The sequence below is a fragment of the Prionailurus bengalensis genome, chromosome C2, assembly GCF_016509475.1.
Source record: "Prionailurus bengalensis isolate Pbe53 chromosome C2, Fcat_Pben_1.1_paternal_pri, whole genome shotgun sequence".
Lineage (NCBI taxonomy): Eukaryota > Metazoa > Chordata > Mammalia > Carnivora > Felidae > Prionailurus > Prionailurus bengalensis.
Genome location: NC_057350.1, coordinates 75,369,448 through 75,381,812, shown reverse-complemented (window position 1 = coordinate 75,381,812; position 12,365 = coordinate 75,369,448). Strand labels below are relative to the sequence as shown.

The window sequence follows — 12,365 nt, the reverse complement described above, 5'->3', positions numbered from 1 at the left end:
ATTTGTGTAGTGATCTAATGAATTTCATGAGGTCAAGAACTCTGATTTTACTAATTATTATATCCCACCCCCTGTCCATGAGCTACCACTGTGGCTGGCATACAACCTGTGCTCATCAAATTTATGAAGGAGGGAGGGAGGGAGAGAAGGAGAGAGGGAAAGTCCGACGGAGATTTACTAGGCTTAATAGCCTGCAAAGGTGGTCTCTATACCCTCATCTGTAAAATAGAGATACACAATAATGCCCATTTCCCAGAGTCGTTATGGGAATTCTATGAAATTGTCAGTGAGATGCTGTTTTATAAAATGTGAAATGAATAGCATTTTAATACAAGGCAGATTGCAAAAAGCATTATAGCAGCCTGAGGTGAAAATATGGAGCTAAAAGAGAATGAAAGAAAGGTAATTAATTCCCTCCAGAATTGAGGCAGAGAATAGATCAACGATGGAAAAGGTGGTAGATGGCTGAGGAATGAGTAGATTTTAATAAATAGAGGTAGAACACCTACTTTCTATACTCTATAGAAAGTGCATGTGTGTGTGAGTGCATGTGTGTGTGTGTGTGTGTGTGTGCATGCATGTATGAGTTGACTCCTCACCAGAATGTCACTTTACAGGACGTGGAGTCCCACTTGCTTTGCTCATAGCTGTATTCCCAGTACCTGTAACAATGTCTGGCACATGATTGGTTCTCAGGAAATGTTTACTGAATGAATGAATAATTGAATGAATGAAGAGGATAGAGAATATCAGAAGAAATGTTCCAAGTAAAAGCATAAACAAAATGTGTCTGGCTCCCTTAGAAAATGGTGTTGATGTGAGGCACATGGGCTTGGAGAGACGAGGCTACACAGGAGGAGGGAGAGATGAGGAAGGGATCCAGAACATGAGAACACAAGCACTGGGAGCTGATGGGCATCCTGGCAGGCTGGTGGGACGTGGGATGCATTTGCGTGGCTGATTTGCAGAATTTCTCAGTTTTCTAACTAAAGCCCCTAGCCCTGACATCTTTAGAGGGAACTGAAGGGAAAATGCTCCCCATTTACAACCCCCTGACTCAGCCTAGTAGCCAATCATCATTTTCTCCTCTGCACATTATGAGTCTTTGGCAACATGTGACAAAGGAAAAAACTACATCTGTAATTATAACAAAGATGAAAACTATGGAAATCATCAGGAGCATCTGAATTCAAAACACCAATGAATGTAAATTATGATATTTGCATAGAAATGTGGTAACCCTACAGATATTGGTTAAAATTCAGAAGTAGATGAATAATGAATAAAATGCCAATTTTAAATTATAAAATAAAAGTGCAATTACTCTTACCTTTTTGGAAAAATCTCATCCTTAGTCGTGCTTAATGAGAGATGGGGAACTGGAAATAAACTGAGTGCCAAGGACTTTCAGTCAGTACATCACGTCCCCCCTCTTTTTTTTTAATGTTAAGAAATGACTACCTAATCAGTATCTGTGATAATGATCTGTAATCTTACCAGTGTGAGATTGATGATAAATACCAAGTACTGATTTTTTAATAACATGGAAAATAAATATACAACACATTTTCAGGTAGGAGTCTTCTTAGTCGTCCTTAATGCGAAGTCCTTACGGTCCAGCTATAGTAATACGATTCAAGTAAAAATGTTTAAGGTGTCATTTTAATGCAAATAACCTAGCCGCATACTTATAAACTATTGGTGCCCAAAGCTCATTTTTATCTAAGGCTCAAATAGTAAGAATGTTTGATATAATTGAGTTCTTGTCTAATCATATAAAGACTAATTTAGAACCTCATTTATTTGGAGAGTCTCTCGCACAGCAAATCCATTTAAAATGACACATAAGAGGAGGTAATTAAAAATTAAAGTTGAAATCAAGATGAAAAAGGCAAGATTGAAGCTGGTTTCCGTGGCTTTGATTAGTTGTGGAGGGCAGTTGAATGGGGGAGGGGTTTAAAAGGCTTTGAAAGAGACAAAGGAAGAGGAGGAGGGGGAGGGCACACAGCTCCCTAAGGCACCAGAGCTTTGTAAAATTTTTCCAATATATATCCAGTTATGAAGTGGATCACATGCAACCAGGAAAGGTGATGTTATTGAGCATGGATGAATATTGAGGATTCCCAGGCGCTGGACCTATTCCCCAAGTTTCCTGTCCTGGAAAGGAATGCTCCTTGCTAATAAGGGGAGGACACAGCATCCAGATAAGCAGGGCAGCTTACATGTGGCACCTGCCTGTAGCATGCTCTTCTGTACAGCAAGCTCTCGGAACTGCTTCAGCAATAATACACACACATAATCAAAATGGTCTGATCATGTATTATATAGTTTGCAAAGGGCTTTTACATACATAATCTCACTTCCTCCTCACACCAACTCAGGAAAGAACAAGTACTTTCACTAAGCCTATTTCACAAGTGGAGAAATTGAGGTCCTGAAAGGTTAGGTAACACATCTGAGGTGTAACACATCCAAGGTGCTAGGACTAGAGGTCAAATGCCTTGACTCCAAATCCCAAACTGCATCATTACCTGTTGGTTGACACTTGATTTTTTTTTAATTTTTAATTTTATTTTATTAAAAAAATTTTTTTATTACGTTTCTTTACTTTTGAGAGGCAGAGAGAGACAGAACATGAGCGGGGGAGGGGCAGAGAGAGAGGGAGACACAGAATCCGAAGTAGGCTCCAGGCTCTGAGCTGTCAGCCCAGAGCCCAACGCGGGGCTCAAACCCACGAACCGTGAGATCATGACCTGAGCCAAAGTTGGATACTCAACTGACTGAGCCACCCAGGCACTCCTTTAATTTTATTTTAAAGAGAGAGAGGGGTGCCTGGTGGCTTAGTAGGTTAAGCATCTGACCCTTGATTTTGTCTCAGGTCATGATCGAGCCCAGAACGTTGGGATCATGACCTGAGCCAAAATCAAGAGTTAGATGCTCAACTGACTGAGCCAACCAGATGGCCTGACACTTATTTTTATTTCTAACATTCTTACTAGATCTTTCTTTCTCTTTTCTCCTCCTTCATTTTCCTTTTACCAACCGTACTCTCCGTTTCTTTCATTTTCCTCCCTTCCCTTGCCATTTTCTTGCTCATTTCCTCCCATTCCTATTTGTGCCTTGACTCTGCCAGCAATCTCAGAGGCTGCAGCTCAGCCAACCAGACATTCTCACATCTGAACAGTCTGGTGGTGCACTCAGAAAGGCAGAAAGCTTTTCTGTGTCTGAGGTTGTTTCCACTGCTGCAAGATCATTGCCCCCTGATAACCAGAGTGGAACTTGGGAGGCGGTACCTCAGCTATCACCTGTATTGTGGTTATAAGACTCACTGCTATCCTCTCCTCTTGCTGCATTAAATAGAGTATTTATCTATATCTATATCTATATATCTATACAAAAGTTAACAGCCCAGCAGAAGTTGCCTTATCAAGAATTTTGTTGTCATTCTGGGTCATTTAGGTTGATGCATTGTTAGAAACACTCACTAAAAGTCAGCCAGAAAACTCAGCACAGTGTCCTCTGTGAGACTGTACTTTGACTCCCACCAATAGGAATATCTACTTCCGCTTGTCAGCTACCACATCTTTATGGAATCCCTACCACATGCAGGAATTCAGGATGCAGCGGGTGGCAAGCTGGAAATGATCTCTTCCCTTGTGGAGCTGACAGTCCAGCAGGAACAGGAATGACATACGTTGCCTAAGTGTAATGAGTGCCAGGAGGAATTGTTAGCTGAGCAAATTCAGGGAAACTCACCTAATACCAGGACCTTGAATTAGCAGAGACAGACAATGAGCTCAGGACAAGACGGTTGCATTTTTTACCCAAGCATATCTGCAGGATGCGACACAACCATGGCTCCTCCCCGTGTCTCCTGGTCCCTTCCTGCAGAGTTGTTCCAGGGGGACTAGGATAGGTATGACACATCAGGACAGGGGAAAGGAGCCATGTGAATTTTGCAGTGTGTAGCCTACTCAGCTACCTCACATTACCCATTGTTTGTACCTATTAAGATGGTTATTCAGGTTGTAATATTCATAAAACTCACAAGTTTAAAAGGAATGCCCTGTGAAGTCAGCCTTTTTAATGAGATCCCACCATACATAAATTATTGAGTTCTTGGTAAATAAAACGCAAGGCTGTGATGGAACTTGCCGTGTGCACATCTCCTCACAGCCATCCTGTAACGAGATGTCCAGGAAAAGAAAGGGCCGCCAAGTACAAAGCCAGATACACACTTACTGTTGTCCTCAGCAATACGACATCTGCCTCTTGCAAGGAACACGGGACGCAGTTTGCCCACACGTGCCAAGCAGGTCTCCAGTAAAACACCAAGGGGAGGATCCCAAATGAGAAGATGGATCCAGCAAGACAGAGGGTTTTCCGGAAGCCTTGAGTCCGGTAGCCAAATAGCTCCTGGGGAAGAACCAAAGTGAGCCCAAATATTGGTTACACACAATAAACAGCAAATGAACCAATTGGGATTTTGGTATAAAACTGGGGCAGAGACTGAAGTAGTTGAGGAGAGACTGAGAACATGGAGAAGGATCCCTGACAAAGGAAAACAGGATCACAAGCCTCCAGGAAGTCGCCATCAAACTGTGAAACTCCCTTTCTATAATTTGAGCACCTGACTACCCTGTGTCACGCACAATGCTAGATGATATGTTATCTTGTTTAAGTCTTGCCAGCAGCCCCTGAATGGGATAAGATTACCCTCATTCATAAACGATGAGGCTGAGCTCAGAAAGACCTGGCCAAGGTCACTGAGCTAGGAAGTTCTGCTTCCAAGATTCAAACCCAGGTCTGATCCACAGCCTTGACAGGCATGACCATGAGCCTTGTGACAGGAGGACCAGATGACCGCAGCAATGGATGATTCCCTTGGCTGGGACCAGCAACTCCATGGGCAGGACAGAAACGAGCCTTGAGTATAGTGTCGGGATGTGATCAAAGTGTTTGACCCACAAGAGGAGGAATAACTAAGTGTCAAGTGGCTGTCAGGTGTTTGGGGTGGAGCTGTGCATTACCACCCTCCTCTCTTATTCAGTAGCAAAAAGAATTTTACAGAGTCGGGGAAAATCCATAGAAACAACATGGGTTATTGAGCTCTTGCCATGAGCTGGGAGGGGATATGAGGCCCCAGATGATACAAATATGAACAAGAGTCTTATACCTCTAATAAAGTTATAATCTGGACAAACTTCCTCCTTTCAAGTAGAGCCTGGGACAGAATGGAAAACCAACTATCTGAAGTTTATGGCCTCAGTCCCACAGTTACATCACACAAAGTCATAGGTATACTTTGCGCTGATTATGATGGCCAAAAGTGTCGAGCATCTTGGTTAGCAGCACATTCTCTGGACCAAGGCACGTTGGATTCAAAGCCTAACTCTGCCACTTACTCGGTGTGACCTTGAGCAAGTTATTTAACCTCTGTGTTCCTCAGTTTGCCATCTGTAAAATGGGGGCGGTGATCGTACCCACTTCCCAGGGCTGTGGTGAAAACTAAATGGGTTACTAGGGGTAAGTGCTTATGTAAGCATTTACTGCTGCTGCTGCTTATGCTGCTGCTGCTACCATCTGACCATCTGCCCAGAAGTATACCCGAAATTCTACCCCTTAGTCTATTGGCATTTAGATCTAAGGATTCCTAGTGTCAATGGCTCTGCCCCTGCTCGGATTGCCTGTTAGGATAACAAGGGTGCTGGAACTTGCAACTTTATTATTTTTTTTTTAATTTTTTTCCCAACGTTTTTATTTATTTTTGGGACAGAGAGAGACAGAGCATGAACGGGGGAGGGGCAGAGAGAGAGGGAGACACAGAGTCGGAAACAGGCTCCAGGCTCCGAGCCATCAGCCCAGAGCCTGACGCGGGGCTCGAACTCATGGACCGCGAGATCGTGACCTGGCTGAAGTCGGACACTTAACTGACTGCGCCACCCAGGCGCCCCGGAACTTGCAACTTTAAATCATCCATCTTCTCTGACTCACCTGATAGAGATTGCATTATCAGAAAAGATTGCATTATCAGATCGTTGGCTGAAAGCTGCTTTCATGTGTAATTTTCGGGTGCCTTCCTCTTATTAGCAAGCAGTGAATGCAGGTGCTGGCTGACTGCCTTAGGTATTGTCCACATTTGGCATGCCTTTGATGAAACATTCACATTAACTCAGAAACATAAGCTCTTGGCTGATTTTGCAAACTAGAATATCTATCTTGATATGAATCCTCTTTTGTCCCAAACTCCAGCTTTTGCTCTCCAACTGCCAGGTCTGGAATCGTTCTGTCCCCTCATGATTCCTGAAGCAATGCTTCTTTGAGCTCACACTGAGCAGGATCCCAATCCTAAATCCCATACCTGTCCTAAGTCCATCCCATCTAATTTTCCCATGTACTTTTTTATGTTCCTATACTTTGGAATAGGTCAACTTTCTACCCAATGACCCAGAAATTGTATCATATTTTATGAAGGCTATATTTAAAAGCTTCTTTATATTGTCAGTCAATTGAGCTACCCCCTCCATGTAGTATGTCTGAGTTATGGCAATTCTAGAAGCACAAATCTCCCTGTTAGCATGCATTCTTTTACAGGCTATGCAGTGAGAGCCCTCTATAGTTTCCAAAGTAAATTCATGTTCATTATCAAAATAATGTAAGCAGGAATTATTATCTTCAATTTCCAGCTAAGAAAACTGAAGTTTAAAGTTATTATATGTAATAGATATTATTAGCAACTATTATTGGTAACAATGGCAGCAGCTAATATTTTCTGAGTACTTCAAAGTCCTTCACAAAGCACTTTCCACCTACTCTTCCATTTAGTTGAAAAAGAAGACAAAATAAGTGTCTCAAAGTGGTAAAGTTCATCAGTAACTCAAAACTAGACCTCCAGTCTAGACCTTTGCAGCATGGGAGGATAATGTAAGTTGGTCATTGCCATTCTAAGGACCTTTTTCACTCTGTCTTGAATTTCAGTTCAATTTAAATAAATAATTTTTAAGGGTCCACCAAAGAGCAGACATGTGCTACACACAGAGATGAATAAGACAATGACTCTACGGGCGCCTGGGTGGCTCAGTCAGTTAAGCAACTGACTTCGGCTCAGGTCATGATCTCACGGTTCGTGGGTTCGAGCCCCACATTGGGCTCTGCACTGACAGCTCAGAGCTTGGAGCCTGCTTCCGATTCTGTGTCTCCCTCTCTCTCTGCCCCTCCCCCACTTGTGCTCTGTCTCTCTCTCTCAAAAATAAATAAAATGTAAAAAAAAAAAATGTAAAAAAAAAAAAAAGACAATGATTCTACTACCAAGGAGGTCATTAGCTTAATGGGAAGAGAGTCACATAAATGATAAGAACAAACAAGGTTAGAGCAATAAAAGGGTTATATAGAGGGATGACTATATAAATTGTCCTCTGAATTGGGTGCTATTAATAAGAACACTGGAACAGCAGAACAGAAGTAGACAGTCAGGCCAGGTGAATATCTCCTAGTTACACTAGAGTGTTGCTTTATTTTTGTTTATTTTTTTACTTGAGAGAGAGAGTGTGCAAGCAGGAAAAAGTGGTAGAGGGAGAGAGAGAAAGAGAGAGAGCGAGAGAGAGAGAGAGAGAGAGAATCCAAAGGAAGCTCCATACTATCAGCACAGAGCCCAATATGGGGTTCGATCCCATGACCCTGAAATCATGACATGAGCGGAAATCAGGAGTCGGATGCTCAACTGACTGAGCCACCCAGGTACCCCTAGAGCATTGCTTTAAAAGCTTACCTGCTCTCAGTTCTGTGGACACTACAACATCAGTTCATAGCTTATGGCCAATAATCCATTGGTAGTAGAAAGGCTGGAATAATGTGGACAAGGAGTGTTCAATTATTGCTTACTAAAGTGAGTTGAAGGGTGGGAGGGAGGGGAGGGTGGGTGATGGGTATTGAGGAGGGCACCTTTTGGGATGAGCACTGGGTATTGTATGGAAACCAATTTGACAATAAATTCATATATTGAAAAAAAATAAAGTGAGTTGAATTGTACTGACTTTAGTTGTACTGACTGCAAATTACATTAAAGGGACATTAACAGATACTGGCTTAAAAAATGCAAAAATTAGCATGGTACTGTTTTTTATGATCCCGTAGCAGTTTATTTCCTATGCCATGGAGTGCCTTCCATGTCCCTGAAAATGCTTGAGGGAACCATCCCTGCCACTCTGCACTCCCCCCACCCTTACCTCCCACAAAGGGAATCAATCAACCAAAAAAAAAAAAAAAAAAAGAATATTGAGAAAATGTCAAAAGACTATTACACTCATGGCAGTCAAGATGCATTATGAAATAGCACATTGTCCCTTTCTTCTTCTCCCTTTCTACCCACAGATTCTTCTGTTCTCTCTGTCCCTGAAGATCTAGGTCTTTTGCATTCCTATGGGCTTAAACTTTGGCTTCCAAGTGTCCAGATCTTCTTCCCTGCAGAACCCCTATACTCAAAAGGTCAAACTTATGCTCCCCAAAGCAATGATTTCAACTACCTCAGCCAACAGAACCCCTTAAAAATCTATAGACCCTGTCCCCAGAAAAATACACACAGATGCATATAAATAATCTTCTCCAGATAGATTCAGGGAGTTACCACAGTCTGGATAAAACCTGACCTACAAGGTTTATGAGGCTGAATCAAGACTGATCTTTCCAGAGGTTATACTCTGTACTTGTACTTAGGGTTTGACACTAGGTGAGCACTTAATGATTGTAGAGATGTGAAGACAATACTCCTGGAAATGCACACGAGAGGGTGATGAGAGCAGGACATTGGCTGACTTCAAGAAGCCTTGTAGGGTAATGTCATCATCTGGGGGCTCACCAGGTCCTGAGAGTGGCTCTAAGCCCTCTAGTCCCAGAGACTGCTAGCAGAACACCTCTCTCCAGGAAGATTCAAGTTCACCATGTCCCAGAAATTGGTCGGAATGGGAGAATGAGATGTATGTGACAGTCACACGACGAGATGAATATATGGGTAGGTATTAAGACTTTGTTCTCTTCCCAACACCACCATTTTCAGTGTGATTGTCCCGCCAGGGGAGCCGTATGCCAGCATAGTGCTTAAAACGGGCTAAGGACTCTTCTCTGACCATCTCCCACCCTGACTGACATGCCTTCTTTGAACATATTAATTAATTCAATCAAATTACACTCAAATCCCATTAGCCTGGGAGCCATTTATTCTCTTTAAGACAATTTTGCATTTCTTTACTGGCTTCATTAAATATTTGAAAGTGTAAGTGATTTTTTTATCTCCCTTAAGATAATCTTTTCCCCTTATTTCCAAATTTGGGATGTGAAGAGAATGTTTCACTGTAATTTTCATGCAACTACAACAAACTATGCTACGTGAATGCAATTTACATCACTGCTTATCCCAACCACCAACCCTACCCTATTCCAGTTTTCACCTCAGTAGTTTCTTGCTTGACACCCTTTCATGCAGAAGAATGACTTCCCCAGGCTCCCCTAAGTTCATTTGACTTCTAGATTGAAGCGAGATGCTCTCAACCTGAATTGACCTAATCCGGAAATCTTAAACTGGAGGCTCAAGAAGAATGGCCTGTCGACAGGTTTCTCGCCAGCCTGGTAAGCATTTCTTAAAACTTTATGTTAGTCCCCCAGTCACTTTCACATAAAAATTCTGACTTCTATCTTTTCTTTAAAATAAATCAGAAATTGGGGCGCCTGGGTGGCTCAGTTAAGTGACCAACTTCAGCTCAGGTCATGATCTCGCGGTTTGTGGGTTCGAGACCTGCATCAGGCTCTGTGCTGACAGCTCAGAGCGTGGAGCTTGCTTCAGATTCTGTGTCTCCCTCTCTCTCTGCCCTTCCCCTGCTCCTGCTCTGTCTTTCTTTCCTTCAAAAATAAACAAACATGAAAAAAAATTTTTTTAATAAATCAGAAATTGTGACAGCACTGTACCCACATTGTACCCAGTACTGGAAGAATCAGCTGGAGAGCACCAAATAACCCAGGAACTATCCCAAAACCATCCAGTGGGAGACAGGGTAAGGCACTGCAGTACATTCATACAATGGGATCTTACACAGCACTTCAGACAAATCAACTCCAGCAACACCCCACAGTATGGCTGACTCCCAGTGACATAACTAGGAAGTGACAAAAGTCAGTGCAAACAATTACATCAGTAAAAAGAACATTTTTAAAAAGTTAAAAGCAATGAAATTCAAATGTATTTTTGGGATACACTTAAATAAAAGAAAGTTACATCGAAAGGGAAGTGAGGAATTGATGAAGACATGATATAGGACAATGGTTACCCCTACTGAGGCAAGGTGGGGCCACATTGTGCAATGTAGACTATCATCAAGGTCCTAGCTTTGTTGGGGTGATGGGGTCATCACGTTATTATAAAGAACCGATGGAAAGGCTGAGATAACACAACACAACATAGACAAGTAATGAGAGGGTCTTGGACCATGGTCCCTGCCATGTTTTCTCCTTTCCCCAACACTGAGACCATGTGTCAGATTCACTTCTCATCTCCTACTGGGCCTGCTCATCTGAGCTACAACCTCACCCTGTAGGCCAGTGATTCTCAACTAGGAGTGATTCTGTCCCCAGGTGACATTTAGCAATAGCTGGAGAGCTTTTTGGTCACTCTCAACTGAGTGAGAGGTGCTACTGACATAGCTTCTGGGCCCAGGAATATTCCAGGAATATTGTTAAATATCCCACAATGCAGTTGACATCCTACAATGCAGAAGACACCGTTGCCCCTCAACCTCCACAGCAAAAACTTTTCTGGCCTCAAACAATGCTGAGGTTGATAAACCACATAGGTATTTGAGTTCCCCCCACCTAACTAACCTAAGCAGGTCTCTAGGTCCCAGTACCTACCATGTCCTCCTCAGCACCCAGAGGAGAGCCAGAGGATTTTGATACTGAAATCGAAGGTAAAGAAGGATTTGCAATTCATGCCAAGTGGTCACTCAAGACCCATAATGGACTCAGCAGCCCATTTGCAGATGAGGAAACTGAGGTGCTAAGAGAGAATGCAAATTGCCCTTGTGGTCGGCACCTGCCACCCTCCCCAAACAGAGCCACTCTCCTGCTGCCTCATTCTGTGCTGCCATGCCAGCCACAGTCACAGAGCCCTTTCCTGCCTCAGGGTCTTCCCATGGCTGGCTACCCCTCATCTGTTTAAGCCTCCTTTAAGTGTGTCCGTCTCAGAGGGGCAGTAGCTAATGTCCTGTATAATGATAAGCCCCTGATCTCACCCACCCTTTATATATTTTTTTTTACCATTTTCACAATGTGTACTTGAAATTTTTTGCTTGCTTCTCTAACTCCCTCCTTTCCAGCTCCCACAAGATTTTGAGTTCTATCAGTTTAGGATCCTTTCCAGTTTGTCTCCTCCAGTATGGTTTACCCAGCATCTGGCACATTATCTGCATGTAGTAGGCACTCAGTAAATACATGCTAAATGGATGAATAAGTGAGTGATTGTGCTAAAGGAAAGAGGGAAGGAAGGAAGGAGGGAAGGAAGGAAGGAAGGAAGGAAGGAAGGAAGGAAGGTAATGAACCCTTACTCTTCTTGTTCCTAGCCCAAGTTTAACTGTAGCCTCTTCTCTGACCCTTTAAAAATTAAACCATTCCATGGTGGGGGGCATAGAGGGGAGAGGAGGAATCATAAACAACCCCAAGATACTGCCCTGCCTTTTGTCATTAGGAAATGTTAACTAGTTTCACTTGCATTACACTCACATCAATCTCTAAGGCTGGCTTTCTTAAACAAGTGCTTTCAGGGGAACCTGGGTGGCTCAGTCCCTTAAGCACCCAACTTCCGAGGCTCAGGTCATGATCTCAAGGTTTGTGAGTTTGAGCCCCTCATTGGGCTCTGTGCTGACAGCTGGGAACCTGGAACCTGCTTTGGATTCTGTGTCTCCATCTCTCTCTCTGCTCCTCCCCTGCTCATGTTCTCTCTCTCTCTCTCTCTCTCTCTCTCTCTCTCTCTCTCTCTCAAAAAAAAGTAAACATTAAAAAAATAAAATAAACAAGTGCTTTCATTTTTCTTTTTCCATCTTATTATCTGTCTCTGGGGGTTGAAAAGATGCTAAAGATAAGACTGAGTTTTACAGACTCCTTACCTTCCACAGAGGCAACCAACATCTTGGGGTGTGAACAACAAACTGATTTGGGCATCTGCTGCCCAGGCTTCTGCTCTGGACCAAAAGGTGTGTGCACAATTACCTGTGAGTGAGCTATGATAATTTCACAGGTTTGGAAATTACTTTACAAAAAAAATTATTTTAGAAATAGATAAAGAGATATCACTATACTAACTAAAAAAATGACTTTAGAAATAA

At 42.7% G+C, this 12,365-nt stretch overlaps 1 protein-coding gene across 1 annotated transcript in view; it reads right to left on the bottom strand.

Annotated features, from left to right (window-relative positions):
- Nucleotides 1–12,365, bottom strand: part of ATP13A4 (ATPase 13A4) — a 112,830-nt gene that overhangs the window by 75,194 nt on the left and 25,271 nt on the right. Inside the window, exon 2 of the mRNA XM_043593294.1 lies at nucleotides 4,243–4,416. Within this exon, the coding sequence (XP_043449229.1) occupies nucleotides 4,243–4,416 (174 nt within the window). The remainder of the gene's footprint in view (nucleotides 1–4,242; nucleotides 4,417–12,365) is intronic.